The sequence below is a fragment of the Melopsittacus undulatus genome, chromosome 8 (assembly GCF_012275295.1).
Source record: "Melopsittacus undulatus isolate bMelUnd1 chromosome 8, bMelUnd1.mat.Z, whole genome shotgun sequence".
Taxonomy (NCBI): Eukaryota; Metazoa; Chordata; class Aves; order Psittaciformes; family Psittaculidae; genus Melopsittacus; species Melopsittacus undulatus.
In genome coordinates, this window is record NC_047534.1 from 2,733,100 (window position 1) to 2,750,881 (window position 17,782).

At 54.2% G+C, this 17,782-nt stretch overlaps 1 protein-coding gene across 1 annotated transcript; it reads right to left on the reverse strand.

Annotated features, from left to right (window-relative positions):
- Positions 1–181: 181 nt before the first annotated feature.
- On the reverse strand, positions 182–16,956 carry ALKBH5 (alkB homolog 5, RNA demethylase). Its single transcript, XM_034065548.1, has 6 exons — positions 16,856–16,956; positions 15,896–16,721; positions 10,823–10,903; positions 6,612–6,755; positions 3,444–4,885; positions 182–3,374 (listed from the first exon to the last, which is right to left on the reverse strand). The coding sequence occupies exons 2-5, from the start codon at positions 16,621–16,623 to the stop codon at positions 4,702–4,704; spliced, it is 1,137 nt and encodes a 378-aa protein (XP_033921439.1). The 5' UTR covers positions 16,624–16,721; positions 16,856–16,956; the 3' UTR covers positions 182–3,374; positions 3,444–4,701.
- Positions 16,957–17,782: the final 826 nt, after the last annotated feature.

The window sequence follows — 17,782 nt, forward strand, 5'->3', positions numbered from 1 at the left end:
GGAAAGGAAGGCTGCAAGCCCCATCCCCACTTTCTAGGGCAGCACAGGAGGGACAGACTCCACTTGGCTCCCTGGGGGAGATGGAGACTCCCTTAATTTAGCAGCAGCTCCCACAGCCCCATTCCTGCTGCCGGGAAGCAGGACACAGCTCCCATCCAGCAGCACCACCACTGAGCCCGAGTGATGCTTTCTGCTTTTATTCAATTAATGCAGCAATCTATACAAGGGGGAAAAACCCAACCCCAAATAACCAGGAAACGGTGAAATTCCAACCCCCACCAGCCAAGAACCGGATCCTTCCCAAGGAACCAACGGGAATCCCAACGATTCCCCCCCCCCCCACTTTGTCAGCCTGTACAGAAAATAATCTCTGCCCCATTTACAGCGTTTCACACAGTACTTCTCGTATCCCAAACGTCCCAACTGTACAACTTTGATACAAACCTCGGCTTTTTCCGAGGAAAAGCTTCCGGAAAAAAAATATTGCCACTTTTCTTTATTTCCTGTGATTTGTAACAAAAAAAGGGGGGAGGAAATTAAATTCTTTAGGGGGAAAAAAAAGAGAAAATCCTAAAATTCAAAGTCTTGAAGTGTGGGAAAAGGAGCAGAGATGGGAAAAGGAAGCCGAGATGCTCCTCATTAGGATTTCTCCTTCCCGGTGGGAAAGGGATCACTTTGGGCTGGTAAAAGACTTTCTGCTGCTGGTGGGGTCCAGACCTGGGTCCCCCCCCAATGCCCTCCTCAATGCGTTTTGATCCATGGGGTGAGCGCTGGTACCAACACAAGGCAGAGGTTGGAGCGCTCATCCCAATGGATGGTGGCTCATGGGGGTGCTGGATGACCATTCCCATGAGTGATCCCTTGGGATGAGCCAAGCCTCTCCTAACCAGCTCTCTCCTAACATCTGGATGAGGGTTCAGATGTGGCTCTGCCTGTGGTTCACCTTAGAGCCAGCAAACAGCCCTTCCTATGGACACAATGAGCCCACACCATGGATGTAAGAGCTTTAGTTCCATCCCTGAGCCTCCAAGAGATACAGCTAACAGTGAGAGACCCCAATTCCTTCTGCCCTTAGCACAGCTGAGGGGATGGAACCCACCAAAGCAGGATGAACCCCACTAAAGCAGGGACAGACCCCACTTTCTTCCCCCCTTCCTTAAGAAAGACAGTTCTCCCGGTCTGGGCTGTGGGTGTATGGGATCGTCACACTGAACAGAGCCTTATTCCCAGTTTCGGGATGAGCAGGTTACACCAATGACACACTGTGGGTGGATGGAGAGGAGGTGGGACTGCACGATTGGACTTAACAGATACAACAAAGCCAACGGGGTCAGGTCTGTGCATGAGTCTGGGGAGCACTTTTGGGTCTGAATCAGAGCTCACCACGCTCCATCCTTCACACCAGACCCACAGCACCAGCCTGACCTGAAGCCCAACACAGCCAATGACAGAGAACAGGTATGGGCATCACCAGTATTAGAGCTACAGCTTTCCAGGGAGGTTGCAGTTCGGGATCCAAAGACCTGGATCCCCATGGAAATGTGGTTTGAATCAGGGATTCACTCTGCTGTTGTTCAGTGCAAAAGAGTTAAAAAACGATGTTATCTACACATATACATCTGTGTCTATAGAAAATGTCTGTACAAGAGGGGAAGGTGGCCTGCCCACACACTGGGGACACCCAGGAGATGCTACAGGTCAGACTGGTTGTGTCCCATTCTCATTCCAAGGTGTCAAGCCCCAACCGACCAGGTTGAAAACAGTGCCTGGAATGGTGAGGAGCTCCTCGTGTCCCTCCAGCCACGGCTGCCAGCTCAGACCCACTGCAGGGATGTGGGGCAGGGAGGAAGAGGGGAGAGCTCCCAACCATGGCCTGCAGGAACAGCAAAACAAGGTGGGAGAGGAAGGATACCTGCACACACACAGACTGCATGAGGTGATGGTACCAGGCTAGAGGATGGAAGCAAGGCTGAGGAGTAAGACCTCAGGATGTCCTGTTCAACCTTCAGTGCTGACAAAGCCAACACCTCATCCCATGGGATTCCTGCTCTGGAAAGCAGCCCTGGAAAGCCAGGCTGCCTCCAGCTGACACCAGGGTACAGCATCCCTACTGCAGAGGTAGGTGTACAACTGGGAGCTGGGGGGGAAGAGCTGGTTGTGCCACCATCAGCATCACCCACATCACACCTGACACCGAGGAAAGCACGGGGCACATCCAGGATGAAGGCAGGAAGACACCTGGAAACGGGCACTGCAGGCATCCTGCTAGCAGGTCCCCAGCTCACCGGAGATGTCTGCACCAGCCATGAGGAGAGGGGACCACTGCTCCCTGCATGTGGTTTTGCTATCAGGGAATGGCAGGCTTTCCAAAGCAGTGGATGTGTAGTCAAGAGCTGGCCTGGATCCTCTGCAGAAAGGCAGGAGGGTGAGGAACACCCTTCGGATGCTGAATGTGCTCTGGAAATGGGGTTTTAAAGGGTTCAGAAGCAGCCAAAGCACCAACTTCCAGATCTCCAGGCAGACAACACAAGGTTCTGTGCCTCTACCTCCGCACAGAGCCGACAGTGGCTGTCACCAGAAACCAACCTGATAACAAGAGACAGGCAGCGAGAGCCTCCCCTACAACACTCCACACGTCAGCTCTGCTGCAGGTGACAGTCAGCTCATATGGACTAAGATGACCACTAGATCCAGCCTGAGCAGTGAGCCCAGCAACAAGAGAGCAGCAGGAGCTATGGAAGGAAGTCAGTGGGGAAGGCAAAGGACACCAAGACCCAGATGTGAGCAAAGAGCACTGCGAGGAGTGGTGGGATCTGACTGGGAGCCCCTCAAGACAGCAGCAAACTGGGTTCCAAAATATATTACATCTTTTTATTGCCAAGCGTGCGGCCACGAAGTGTGAGAGGGACACGACACAGAGAGAAACTACACCTGGGAGGAGGGCAAAGCAGCAGGGGGTCAACAGAACACTACTCCTTACAACTGTCAACGCTTGGGTTCAAGGATCAACCGGAGGAAGCCTCTTAAAAGTAGGGTTGGAAAGATGCTGTTGGGCCCCAAAGCTTTGGGAACACACTGAGGCTTTGGTCTGGGCTAACGCAAGCTGGGAGGGAGAAGAGGAAGGCAGCAATCTAACACTAATGCCATAGGGCCTGGGTCTTCCCTGGAGCAAGCAGGCAACTCCCTGCCCCAGGAACACAGGCAGGGATAAAGCCAGGAGGAGGCAGGCAACCACTGCTGAATGCACTGAACTGAGGCCAAGCTTAGACCCTCGCAGCATCCCTGCTCCCAGAGCCAGCCTTGGAGGGGACACTCTGCAGCAGAGCTGCCCAAGGCCATGACAGTGCCTGCTCCTGCTCCATCAGAGCACATCCCTTGGGATGGGATGCTGCATCACCTCGGGATGGGATGCTGCATCACCTTGGGATGCGATGCTGCATCACCTCGGGATGGGATGCTGCATCACCTCGGCATGGGATGCTGCATCACCTCGGCATGGGATGCTGCATCACCTCGGGATGGGATGCTGCATCGCCTCGGCATGGGATGCTGCATGGCATGGGATGCTGCATCGCCTCGGCATGGGATGCTGCATGGCATGGGATGCTGCATCACCTCGGGATGGGATGCTGCATCACCTCGGGATGGGATGCTGCATCCCCTCAGCATGGGATGCTGCATCGCCTCGGCATGGGATGCTGCATCACCTCAACTCTCTCCACCTAAAGGGGCAGGGGGATGAAAGCCAGTCCCCCAGGCATGGAGAACTGCGCTTCTCAGGGGGTCCCAAGGCAAACGTCCTTCACAAGCACAGCAACTCTCCTATTCCTCTTTGCTATCCCCAGCTCTGGGAAGCAGCATGTACTCAATGTGATCACTCACTCAGCAGTCCCAGGGCTCCAATATGGACCTGGGGCCAGCCTCACTGAAGCCAGCCACGTTTCCTTCTTCCTCAAGCAAAACACACTCCTCATCAGACCAGCACTGAGAAACCAGAGCTCAAGTACATTCCTCTCGGAGAGGGCAGCACAGGGAACTGTGCGAGCCCACGCTGGCTTGGGAAAAGGGACTGGAAAGGAAACCTATGTTAAAACTGGTACTAAAGTGCAACAAAAACCTGTCCTAAACCCTTTGAAATCAACCGCAGTTAAGAGGGGTCTGCAAAGCTTCAAACTTCCAGTTACTGCAGGGCATCCTTAAAACAAACCCAACAACAACCAGGTCAGAGCAGACCAAGGAGCCCTTTGGTGAAGCACATCCGAGGCCACCGCAGCGGGTTTCAGCTCCTGGGGTCGAACGTTACATTTAGACCATGTGGAAAGGAGGAAAGTTAAAGCAAAGAAAAGAAACAAAACCCCCACAAATGCAATTCCTGAATCCTGCACAACGGGAAACCTGGTTTTGGTGTTTTCCAAAGCAATCCCAACAAACTGCCATCACTTTATCTGCTTCCTAAGGGAAGAGATGCCCGTTTGACCCCATGACTCAGGGCACCGTGTGCACTGGACATGTTCCCATCCTTCCGTATGTCTCAGCATTCCTCCATTCATCAAAGCAAATCGCTAGGATCCTTCCTGTTTACTCTTCAGCCTGAAAGGAAAAACCAAAACTGAAGCTAGATGGAAGAGAGCCAGAGGGAAGAGAGAGTTTTCACAGACTGGAGGCCAAGCAGCTCCACTATGAGCCTGGAAAGTGCAATCCTCAGTGTCGCCTCATCTTCACTTTCCTAGCTGGGCTTCCATCCTCCTCTTCCTCGTCACAGTCCTCTGTGTACTCGTAAGACCTTCGCCAATAGTTCTCGGAGCTGAAGTTGCTCCTTCTCCTATGTTTTGGTAAGAGGACCGAGCGCCTGTTCTCCTCTTTATCCATTTCTAGAATGCGTGGCCTATGGGAAGAGAGGAAGAAGGGAGCGTGAGCACATCCATGGTGGGATTTCAGCATTCCCCGTGTAGCTTTGCATCCTTTTGAGCACTATGACTGGTTCCACATCGCTTTCCCAGTCCTGGGCACTGAGCAGAGCAGGAACCACCTCACACCTCCCACAGGGAAGCTGGGAATTGTGCTTTCGATGGTGCAAGTCTTCCCCCTTCCCAGAGCAAGTTTTGGTCCTTACCTCCATCAGGAACACTTCCAAACAACCCAGTCACCTCTTTCTAAGTGCAGCTTGTGGCTTCAAGAAACATCCCTCGGGAACAAGGCTCTGTCTCTCCTATAGGAGAACTCACAGCACAGATCTGGGCTCCTTTTTGGGGTGCTTGCAGTGCAGGATCAAACCCCAGCTCTGAGCTCCTTTGTCCTCTCAAGCATCAGCACAGGGCAACTGCTATTTCTACAAAGCTGTCTCTGCTCTTGTCTGTGATTGCTTTGGAGCAGGACAGGGCTGGTGAGCTGCACACACCACTTATTATATCCTAAGTGGCAACTGCTGAGCTCCATAAAGAGATACCACCACATGACATCCATGCTGGTTACCTGTTATACTGGGGGGTTTGAGGCTAAAGGAAGAGAAAAAGAGGCTTTTGATACCCATCAATGTGCTGCAGGAATCCATGCACCATACCCCGATCAGGTCATAGAATGGGTGGGTTGGAAGGGACCTTAAAGCTCATCCAGCTCCAAGCAGGGACCCCTTCCACTGGAGCAGCTGCTCCAAGCCCCTGTGTCCAACCTGGCCTTGAGCACTGCCAGGGATGGGGCAGCCACAGCTTCTCCACTCCCAGTGAGATGCACAGATTCATTCTGTGTGCTCGCCCCTCTCATCACACCCCAGCCCTCTGTGTGCTCCAGCTTCCATCTGCAGGCTCCTCTTGCTGCTCCTCCCCAGGCAGGCAGAGTGCAGGTGAATGAACACTGCTCATGAACACAGCATCCCCACCCACCTCCCTCCAGCACAGGTTGAAACACAGGCTGGGAGCACAGAGCCAAGCCCCAGGCCCAAACCATGGGTTCCACATGACGTGCAGAGAACACTGCACGGTCCCCAGGAGCATTTGGAACTGGGGAATACCAGGAATATCCCTCACGGCTACCAGTACATTCACACAGAGCAAGTAGTGTCTGAGGGAAGCTTTGCTGCAGAGCTCAGGCTGCTCAGCGAGGAGCTCTCCTGAAGGTCACATATGCACACAGTCTGCTTACACACACACGTGCAGCTGGGGCACCAAAACAGGTCTGAGAAGCTGCCCAAGCCGACCTTCACCTTTCCCAGATAGCAAACCCTCCCTTTCTCCCTCCCAGGACTGCTTTCATAACACAGTTTAATGCAGCTGCACAGGTTGCTTGGCAATAGAGGTCAAAAATAATTAGCTGCAGGGAAACTATTGTTTGGAACGACTGCATTATCAGGAGCCAGCCAAATCTATTGCTTCTTCATTATGCCACTCACAGGATAAACAATGTAAGCTGCTTACAGCCAGAGCTTAGCCTCCACAAGCCTAGGAGGAACGTGTGTTCTGATAAAGCACATCTGTACACTACTGAAAGCACCTGGGAGGTGCAAAGTAGGGTGCTTCTAAGTGCATTGTGCAGCCTCTCTTACCTGAGCCCGGGACAGACACACACAGCCCTAGAGGTAGCACCTGAAACGTTGCTTTTAGGAGAGATGATCCTACCTGTGAGCAGCATCAGGATCTGCTTTGCGATGGGACCGCTTTGGTTTCAGGATCTGGTCCCGGTTGCTTCCTGAGTTATAACCCGGTGGCAACACAGAGCTACTCAGGGATTTTGTTTCCAGTCGAGGTGCATCTAGTCTTGTTCTGCAAATGGGTAAAGAGAAGAGAATGGGCAAGGAGTTCCTATAGAGCCACGAGTGTGCTGCAGCAGGTATTGACCCTACATGTGCTGAAACCACCTTCAGTCCCTGCCACACAGCTCAGGAAGAGGGTCAGGACTATTGACAGCCAACAGCAGAACAAGCTGCAGCTTTCTGGTGCTTGAACCTTCAGCTTTAACCTTTGCTCAGAGGGATACGTGAGGGGAATACCAATGGTGCTGGGCTCACCGGAATACCGGTTATGGGATAGAGGCACTGGTACACTTGTGAAACCCTATGAAATCGCAGTGACTGGTCGATAACTCACAGCTCCTGTTAAGCCACCTGTGAAATTCATCATCACCTCTATCAGTAATAACTGCTTCCATGTGGAAACTCCCTCCTACCTGGAGTTCTCATGGGGTCAGGCGTTTCTCAGCTTGACTAAGAGGTGTAAAGAGTTGAAGTAGGAGCCAGGAGAAGGCCTGGCCAAGAGAAGCTGCACCCACATCCCCTTCCAGCAGCACAGAACACGCTCAAGCTGCACCAGAGCAAGCACAGCTCGTCCCAAAGCAGAGCTGCTGCTGGATCAGGCACTGCTGCAGCCACGCACAGGGGGAGGGAGGCAGCAGCAATGAACACTTGGTGTAGTTTATCACAGCTCTATCACCATCCCCAAGCACAGCACAGTTACCACCTCAACTTCCAAGCTCTGCTAAAACACAGACTGAAGGCTAAGCATGGGCAAAACACACTGGGAGGTGGTGCTGGTGCTCCAGAATGCCACCTCCAGGAGGATGCAAGCACATTCCCACAAGGAAAAGCACCCTGATCCTGTTGTTGCAGCCTGTCTCCCTCCTTTGGCTGCGAGGTGAATATGTAAGGGTGATACAAAGAGGACAATTCCTACTTGCTCTCTAGTGCTGAACTTCAGCACCTGAGGGAGGTTTCCACAGAATCCCAACCTAAAATCCCATTAGGAAGTACAGGCAGTTGCCAAACTTCCTCTCTGCTACTGTGAGAGCCTCTTCAGTTAAGCAAGGTGATGCCATGCTGGCAGTTGTGAAACGGAGCAGAGCAGCCCTGCTCCATCCAGCATGCCAGAAACAAGGCACACCTCCACAGGCAGCTGCCTGCTCTAGTCCACACCACCACCATCCTGAGCTGTTCCCAGCTCCAGGACTGGACCCAGCCCAGGTTGAACACCAAAGGCGTTGTGGATCCTGCCCTGAACAAGCTCTGTGGTTTAAATACCTCTCAAACACAACAACTACAGGCCTGCAATTAAAGCAAACCACCAAGTGTACTGCAAGGGCAAAGGAACAGCAGCCACGCTCGCCCTGTCCACAGAGCAATGCAGGAGCAAGGCACTAAAACAGAGAGCAAAACACCTCCCAAAGTCCAACTTAAACAGAATCACTCTGATGTAACTGCTTACCCATGGCACCATAAACCTCCCAGATGGCTTTAAGACCCATTCCAATAGGTCTCATTTCCATCCTACCTCCCACGTTACCTCCTTCAGCATCTCAAGACAGAGAGCACCGCTCCTCCCCGCTCCAGCCTCTTGCTCCACAAGCTTCCAAACCTTGCTGGTTCCCCGCAGTCCTGCACTCCAGCATGCAGGAAACACTGTAAGTATCATCACTCTACAGCACTGAAGTGTTTATGACCTACTTGGTAACCACACTGCTCCTGAGCAGCCTGCAAACCCAGCCACTGCTCTGGCTTCCACAGCTTCCTTCTGCCACTGCCAGCACAATCCATCTCTGGATCCACACACTCCAAGTAGAGGCAAGAGCAGATCCAGATGTCTGGGACCCAGCAGGCTCTGGCAGCCTAATCACATCCCAGCTTCAGTGAAGTTTATGCTGCTCTACACCCCAACTGACCTGATCCCATTGGATAACTCAGGGTCGATCCTTACCACGAAGATGAGGAAGAGGAGCTGTATGTCAGCTGCTCCCAAGCCTTTCATGCTAGCAGGCCACCAATGGAAGCAGCTGTTTTCCTGCTTGCGTAACACCCTATTTGAGACTGCCCAAAGCCGCATGATCCAGGAGTGGGGAATGCTGCAGGAATACATGCCGGGGGGATGTGAGAGCAGAGGAAGGTCACCGCAGCCCTGCTGTGTGTGCATGCGTGCATGGGCTGCACTGACACAAGGGAGAAGCAGCAATTAATAAGCTCTATTTAGCAGCCATCAGAGTGCACCCTTTGGCAACCAGGCAATTGCCATGTAAGCACCAGGGGCTGCTGAACTCCATGGGGATTGCACATCAGGAACTAGCCAGGGGGTTCCCACTTTGCTCAAGAGAGAAAAGCCTGGTGCTGTTTCATTCAGCCTCCCATTGCTGTCTATGGGTGACCGGGCACACATTCCTGCTCTAACACCAAGGCAATCAGGGCCCTGAAATGAGGGCAAGACAGAAGGACCCAGTGCTATAGGATGGCCAAGCAAAACCAGCCAATACACTCTGCTAGGAGCTGAGCTTTGCCTCTTCAGCAGCCACGCACCAGGCTGGCTGGGTGCTTCTCTGCAGCTCTGCGTGTTCACTCAGTTGCACACTGAGGGCATTGAGGCAAGGCTGAAACAACTGTGACACCCTCAGCTTACAGAGGATGGCATAAAACCACGAGGAAGAACCTGTTTAAACAAGTGTGCTGGGTATTTGCATCATTTGGGCTGCTTTAACTGATTTAGCCAAGTCTTTCTGAGGGAACTGCTCCACAGCCTAATACAGAAGCTTCTCTTCTCTATCCCCAAAGCCTAACTACTGGATTTGAGATGCCTTCCACTGGTGTTTATCAACACTCACACTGCTTGCCACCAACAACACGAATGCAACAGCCTTTTAGCTCTTATCACAACCCTTAAACCCCATGTGGCAATAACCAGCTATGGAGCGGTTTGGCTCTCATCTGTCTTTCATCCCACTCTATCACCTGCCACATCTCATCCTGCCTCCCTGGGTCTAGGCTCATTTTGCCTGCTTAATGCCTCAGGGCTGCTGTTTTCCTTGCCTTCATTTCATGGTCTCTCTAACCAGATGTCCAACTCCACTCCCCTGGCTTTGGGCCATATCTTCACAATGGTGCCAAACTTGTTCTGAAACCAACTACACCGTCCAAAAGCTCAGCAAGTCCGAATCTAGACCTGCTAGCCTTCTGCTAGCCTGGGCAACTGCAGCCCTGCCACCGATGGCCACGCTTTCAGTTGGGTTTCCAGCACTCAAATTGTGTGTTTTCACTTGCAGAGAGATTCCCTGACAGCAGAATTACAGCTAACACCTTCTAAGGCACAATCAGCACGGGTCAGTGTGTGGCAGTCACATTTTTCCATCTCCTAGGAGAAGGCACTGATGAGAAAGGACATTTCTGGCCACAAACGAAGGTTAAACTGAGGGAGTTTGGGATAGGGTTGGCTTATTTTGTCCTCCATTTTCTCAGAAGCTTTAGGAACAAGCACTGGTTGATGAAATGCCATCAAGGCAGCGCATCTTCCAACCAGCTCCCAGCGCCTGGCTTCCCACCAGCAACTTGAAGGACAGGCTCTGTAAAGTGATCCCTGCATTCACTGCATCCATTTCCCTTTGCAGCCAGCGTTGTCCTCTCCCTCTCCAGGAAACAAAGGCCATGCTACCAAGAGAACTTTCTCTGCTTTAAAGCCTATTCCTCACCATAAGCATCAGCTCCAAAGGACCACGCAGGTAACTCACAGGTGTGGGTATCGTATGATCAGACACCTGAATACATGGCCCCAGACAAGACTTTGAAACCCTAGCTGTCTGGAGCCAGGCTAGCAACGAAGGCCAGGTGTTGGGACACAAACAGGGCTTGCAAACCCAGGCATAACAATGAAGCACTGCTGCACAGAGCCAAGAAGTGATTAACTCTGCAGTAACAAGTTCCACCTACTTCCACCCTGGGTATGGCATCAGTGAGCATGAGAGTGACAGCTAATCACGATGGAAGATCAAGCCAGCAAATTAACAAGTGAGGCAGTTTGCAAGTGTTTCTCTGAAGCACATCATGAGTTTATCTCAGTGTCCACAGGGCTCCAGCACTTACTTTCGAAGGATGATGACGGCTCTTCTCTCCTTGATGTCCTGGGGTCGAATACAGTGTGTGATTTCATCAGCTGCATAGCCACTGGCAACACAAACAGAAAGGCACTGTGAGAAAACACAGGCAGAAAGCAGCCCCAACACCTCAGTGTGGCCAATCATTCCCTAACTTCCGGCAGGAATTCCTCCTCTAAACGCTGTTCTCCCAGGCACACAGGAGCAGGACTTAAAAGAAGGAAGAGACTTCAAAAAATGAAGGTTGTTTTGGGGTTTTATCCTCTATTTCTTAGTGTATACCAGAGGAAAGAGCCACCTGCCACAACACTGCAATAAGACACGTAGGAAATGAGTTTATGGAGGGCAAATTCAGGCAATTCAAGGATCAAAACTCAGCAGCACTGCTCCAAATGCCCCCATGGAAAGCCACCTTTCATGGCTGAGCTGTGCAGCACACCCAGACATGAATGCATTAGTCCAAGAGGAGGTCAAGTCTCTCATCCCCATCACCTGGACACAGACGCTGCCATCTCAGCACCCTCATCCCCCTTGATGCAGCACAACCTCAGCCACGACACAAACATCACCCCCCAGCACTGCCCAAGCCCAACACGAAGCACATGGGGTAACCTTCACATCCAGACCTGCAAATAGAGCTGCACCCCCAAAATCTCCCTGCCACAGGGTGAGACAGAGACCTGGACTGAGGGATCAAGCAACTCCATGGCCACACAGCAGCTGTGCTCAGGAGGAGTGTTTTGCTCCTGCAGGAGCACATCCCATCACTCCCATGGATGCTAACAAGAGGTGGGCCTGCCCTCTACCTGCTGCTTGGAGTGTTTGCTCACAACAGAGCCTTCTAGAGCCCAGAAGTTAAACACCTTCAGAGCCTCCTGAAACAGCTGAAAGCACAGGAATACCTTTGGAGGGATTTGGGTGAACCCCACACTGGTTTAACCTGAAGCAGAAGCCCCAGAGCCCACCATCCCCATGAGGCTTTACCATGGCTCAGCAGCTTCCAGGTTATCCCAGAACAGATCACACTCAAGCCAGGACAGGCCCAGGTTTGCTCTATCTGGTTAGATAACCCACCCACTCAGTGCGAAACACACCTCGAGGACAGATTTACTGCTTTGAGAAGGGAGCTAAAAGTCAAAGAGCTGATCAGTTAATACAGGGGTTGATGTCCATCCCCCCCCATCCTCTGAGGCACCGCAGAGGACAGCAGCATTATGAGAAGGGGTTTATAATGATGCTCTATTATGTTCCAGGAACCTCTGCGTCAAGCTCCAGTGAATTCATTAATATCACCCATGTTAACATTCAACCCAGTGCATCCTCAGTGACACAAGGAACATCAGGGAAAGGTCTCTTCCAGCCCTGTGTTTTCCATTAGGAAATGTCAGCAAGGTTTGCACAGGCAAAAGCAGGCAGGGAAATGGAAGGAAAAGCTTATTTGCTTCTACCACACTTATGTGGCAGCAGGAGCTTCTCACCCTCTGCCTGGCCCTGCTGCATCCCAATGATGCGTCAAGGGACAGACAGGGGACAAAGCACCTGTAATGCCATTGAGGGTCTACCCTGACAATTCCCACCCAGAGAAGAAACCCAAAGAGTGATGGAAGAGACAACTTGGGAAGGAAAACCCTAAACCTCTATTCATGAGCACACCCAAGCATCAAGCCTAAAGCGTCTTCCAGAAGAACATGGGGAGGTGCAGGTGCCATCCACACACTCCCCCAGCTCACACCCCAGCTGTCACATCTCACACCCCCAGCTCCTGCCCCAGCCTTTTCCAGTCCACAGGAGCTGCTGCTGAGCCACAACACAACTGATTCACATGGAGATGAAAGCAGAGGGTTCTGTACAAACATCACCCGAAAGGAGATCCTGGAGCTGTGCATCGAATGGGATGTGTTTGCAGGGGCTGAGGGCAGGCAGGGGACCTCACACACTGACCCATCACAGGGCTGAGCAGCTCAGGGCATGGCTGTGGCACCAACCAGCTCAAGCAGAGCTTGAACCCATCTATTTATCACCTCCCCACTGGCACACACACAGAGCTTCCTCTGCACCAAGAGCCTGTCGTGAGGGATCAGACTTTCCTGGGGAAGGCATCTAATCCAGGCAGCTGTGGAGAGATTCCTGTGGCTGGGAAGAAAGTGGGATCATCCTCAGACTGCAAACAGGAGACACAACAGGAGACACAAACATCCCATTGCCATCACCACTGCTCTTACAACACGGAGCACCCCCAGCTGCAGAAGAGAAGCTCGTACATCACACAAGCTCAGCTCCTTTTATCCAGCCTAAGCATTTGTCAAAGCACGTGTTCCCCACATGAACACGCAAATTCCTCCATCCCCTCCCCACCGCTTCCAGCGATCGATGCTTATCAAATCATAGGCAGAAAAAGAAAGGCCACAAACAAGGGCCAGACAGGATTGAAACCCCACTTAACTCTGCCTGAGAGCAGCACAGAGCAAGGAGCTCCTGCATCTCCTGTTAGCCTGGCAGTGGGACAAACCTGAAGGAGCATCCGCTTCCTGGTGCTGGGAGACAACAGGGGCTGGAGGAGGTTGTCTTCTATCCGACAAGGAGGAGGTCATCTTCTCCTTTAAGTCAAGCCTACAAGGGTTGACTGCACCACGGATGTGAAAAGAGAGGAGGAAGTGCTTTGCTCCAAGAGCAAAGGGCTCTATTAGCAGGTTGTGAAGTGGCTCAGCCTTTGTCCTGCTGGCAAAGGTGCTCAGCCCAGGCAGGAGAATCTGGCTTCCACCTTTGAAACACCAGGTTATTGAGATATGAATGCTCCCCAGTGAGTGTGGGGCAGGTTCAGTGCTTGCAGACAACACAGGGTGGGCAAATAGAGTCAAGGGAGGGATATGGGGAAAGCCCCTCTGCATACCCCCTGCTGGGCGGGTGGAACAGGCAGCAACAGGACAGACATGGCCTGGGGACAGCCTGAGACCGATGTGAGGGCACAGAGAAGAAATCCAACAGCTTTCTTTAGATCTGGTAACCAAAGCCATGTGGCTGCACTGCTGGCAGCAGCCGCTGCCCCAGCAGCACTGGAATCACAGACATTACAAGCATGCCATTTCTATCTGCGCCGTTTCCCTATCTCCAGGGCAACTGCCTTCAGGAACTGTTTACTGAGAGGAGAATGAGCCAAGTTTGGGGAGTTGAGTTTAGCACGACCAAGGGCTGGATGTGGGATCTAGACCCCTGAGAGCCTACCGAGGGTCTGCACCTCTCCCTGCTATGCCAGGGTTAGAAGGGAAGAGTGGAGTCGAGGAACTCGCATCCAGCCGGGATCATCTCATCAGGGAACAATCACTTTGGCAGAAGCTCTCTTAAGTGAGTGCTAAGTATCTGCTAACTGCAGTACCAAAATTGAAATAATCCCTGTTTTAAAGGCTATTATTTGCTGGAGAGCAGAACATCTAAGGGGATGAAGCTGGGGAATGAATGCCTGTGGTGGGGCAGGAAGGAACCCTCCTGTTCGGAAGGAAAACAAGCTCTCTTGGTTTGATTTGTACCATTGCTTCAGTTAATAAACTGATTACAGCACCCAGGTGACCTGGCCAACAACCCAAACACACAGGCCTGCAGACACCCTCTCCAATCCCTGAGTCAGCTGCCTCTTCCCGGAAGTTATAGAGGGGAAAAGTGAGGATATGGCACAAGAAAACAGCAGTTCCTGGTCCCAGAGCAGAGCAAAGCCCCTGTCCTGCCCTATTGCATGTCCTGAGCCTGCTTGGGATGGAAAGCCATGGGTTTTCCTCCTGGCTTTGCCTGCAAGGCTCCAGAGTGCCCCTGCACTAACAGCTCTGCCAGCGTGCTTCCAAGCAAGGAAACCCTCTCCCTGTCCTTAGCCAAAGACCTCTGGCTCCGAAAGGAAGGACAAGGATTTACCCCAGGCCTGCAGGGAATGGCATCGCCAGCAGGAAAACGAGGGTGGCAACGTCCTCAGCACCATTCCCACTTCCCTCCCTGATCCACACAAGTTACCTAACGCCGGGGTACGGCATGGACGAGTTGGTGCTCGTGCAGCTTCTCCAAGAGGGAAGCGATGCGAGCTCTCAGCATCTATTATTGATGCCCCAGTCAGCGGGTGAGGCTGTGTGGATGTGGGGGGAAGAATTCCTCCCCGAACCCTGCGGCGATCACTTTACAAGCCAATGGAAGGGATTGTGTTACTGCTTGGGAGCCCTGAAAACCGGCCTGGACCTTCACCAACCCCAAACCTACAACCTCAGATGGGGACACCATTGGTAGCTCTGCCCTGCTGGCAGAGGCTGGGTGATCTCTGCTCCTGGCAGGGAGCGCTCTGACCTTCAGGGACATGAGGGGTTGGTGCTCATGGAGTTAAGGAGCCCCAGTGCTGGGCTTTGAGATGCAGTCCCTAAGCCCAGGACCCCAGTGGGTCTGTAGGTACCAGCTCCACACAATCCTGCCTGTCCCTGTCCCTTTCCCTGCCTGCCCAGCACAGTTTCCCAGTGTCAATCCCAGCTTTACCAGGGACTGGCTGCATGACCTTGGGCAGGTCATTTCACCTCCACAGCTCTTCCTTTGCTTGCGTGAACACACAGTAAAACCCTTCCTTGTGCCCATGACCCACCGTGCTTCCAAGCAACGGTCCACAGGGCTCTCCCATCTCCCCATTGACACCAGGCAGGACAGGGTGCAGTATTCCCAGTTTAAGGGACTGGGAGGACGAGGCCATTCACACCTCCTCCTCTCCACCTTTAAGGTCAGGTCTGGAAGGCATGGCCGAGCTAAGAATAGACCCAGGAGCCCCATCCCAACCAGCTGCTCCGCTCTGGCCGCTCCTGGGCAGAGGATCCATTTTGTGTCTCGATGTGTTATTTTAACCACTGACAGGCAAAGCTCAGCCCCAAAAGTGGCCTCGCTCCCAGCAGGACTCACCTCAAACCTTATGGAGAGGGCACCCTCCATCCCTAAAACCCCCATCCCCTCCAAACCCTTCCTGTGTCCCTTCCAACGAGAGGAGTGAGATCCACGTTACACAACCCAGCCCCCAGCACGTTAACGGGAGGCCTCGAGGGCGCGTTACCTGAGCACCGTGACGCTCCCCCTCTTGACGGGCAGGAAGAGAACAGGCTCCGAGACCCTGATGGGTTTGAACTGGAATTTACACCCGAAGCAAAGCGCCGAGTCGCTGAAGAAGGAGACGGACACGATGGGCCTCTCGAAGATATGGATGGGGTCCACGTGGGAGACAATGCATCCCCCGGGCTGGTAGTCGTTGATGACGGCACTGTTCACAAAGCCCTCGGGGATCACCCGGTGCTCCACCAGCTTCCTGATCACCAGGTCGTGCACCCACTCGGGGATAGCATCCACCTCCCCCCTGGGATACAGGCGCTCCTGCCCAGGGCCTCGTCTCTGCAGCTGAGACCCGTAGGTATAACCCTCCCCGAAGAAATACTTGTTCCGCAGCGGGGCCCGGTCAACCGTGTGCTCCTTATAAAGCCCCTTCTCGGCCCGGGACACCACGTCCTCGATGCGGGCTTCGATCTTGGCACACTCCTCGGCGCTGAAGAGCCGGAGCTGCCGGATGCCGCTCTTCACTTTCCGAGCCTCTTCCTCCTCCTTCTGCTCCTCGTAGTCGCTGTGCTCGGAGCCGGAATCCTCCTGGTGCCGCCGCTTGCGGTCGTAAAGGGGAGGTTCGGGGGGTTCCCGTGCGAGACCCCCCCCTCCGCCGCTCCCTTTGTGCCCGTCCCGGTAGGGCATCATGGACTTGAGCTTCTCCCGCAGGTCCGTGTATCCGCTGCCGGCCATAGTGCGTCCGCAGCCCCCGCCTCTATCGATCCCGGCGCTGCAGGCGGCGGCGGGCGGCGGCGGGGGACGCGCAGCTGCTGCTCATGGCACCCGGCGGCCTGCGGGAAGAGCCCCGGGGGTGAGCACCGGGGAGGGGACAACCGGGACCCCCCCCCCCCCCAACCACCACCACCACAATAACCGGGATACCGGACCCGCCCCCCCCCCCCCCACGAACGGACGCCACACTCACGGCTGGGCCCGGGGCTGGTGCGGACAACGCTGCCGGTACCGGCGCTCACGCGGCGGCCGGGCCTGGCACATGACCCGCGGCCCCGGCGCTGCCCGCTCCCGTGGCGCTGCGCATGGCGGGGGGACGGGAACGAGGATGGGGAAGGGAACGGGGGGGGGGGGGAACCGGAACCGGAACCGGAACCGGAGCCGGGCCCGGTGCGGGGGTCGGCGGCCACCGGGGTCTGTCGCGGCCCTTCCCGCGGTGCGCTACGTCACCAGGAGCCAGCCCGACATCCCGGAGCAGGCCCCGCCCCCGCCGCGCACGCGCCCCGCGCGCAGAAGGACACGCCCCCAACCGCTCCGCGGGTGCGCGCACGCACGCACGTACGCACGTACGTACGTACAGCCGGCAGCACGGCGTGGGGGAACCGGTAACCGGCAGACACGCCACGCCCCCCGCCTTCCGGGATTGGTCGGGGGCGGGAGGAGGGAGGGGCCATAGCGCCCCCTGGCGGTCGGGAGGAATGGGTGGGAGGTGTAACCGGAGCGTCAGAGGGATTCCTGCATCCCGGGAAGTGGGAATGTACCGGGGGGATGGGGGGGATGGGGGCGGGGGACGGGGAGGTACGGGAATGGGGAAACTGAGGCAAGGGAATGGGGACACTGAGGGAAGGGAATGGGAAACTGAGGGAAGGGAATGGGAAACTGAGGCAAGGGAATGGGAAACTGAGGCACTGGGATTGGGAAACTGAGGCAAGGGAATGGGGAAACTGAGGGAAGGGAATGGGGAAACTGAGGGAAGGGAATGGGAAACTGAGGCAAGGGAATGGGAAACTGAGGGAAGGGAATGGGAAACTGAGGCAAGGGAATGGGAAACTGAGGCACTGGGATTGGGAAACTGAGGCAAGGGAATGGGGAAACTGAGGGAAGGGAATGGGGAAACTGA

What these genes read in the sequence shown, in the direction of transcription:
- ALKBH5 (XM_034065548.1), bottom strand. Translation starts at nt 16,623, where the DNA reads ATGGCCGGCAGCGGATACACGGACCTGCGGGAGAAGCTCAAGTCCATG. An exon ending in GGGAGCGTCACGGTGCTCAG is followed by an intron (nt 10,904 to 15,895) that starts GTAACGCGCCCT and finishes TTGTGTTGCCAG; the next exon opens with TGGCTATGCAGCTGATGAAA. An exon ending in GCCGTCATCATCCTTCGAAA is followed by an intron (nt 6,756 to 10,822) that starts GTAAGTGCTGGA and finishes ACCCATTTGCAG; the next exon opens with AACAAGACTAGATGCACCTC.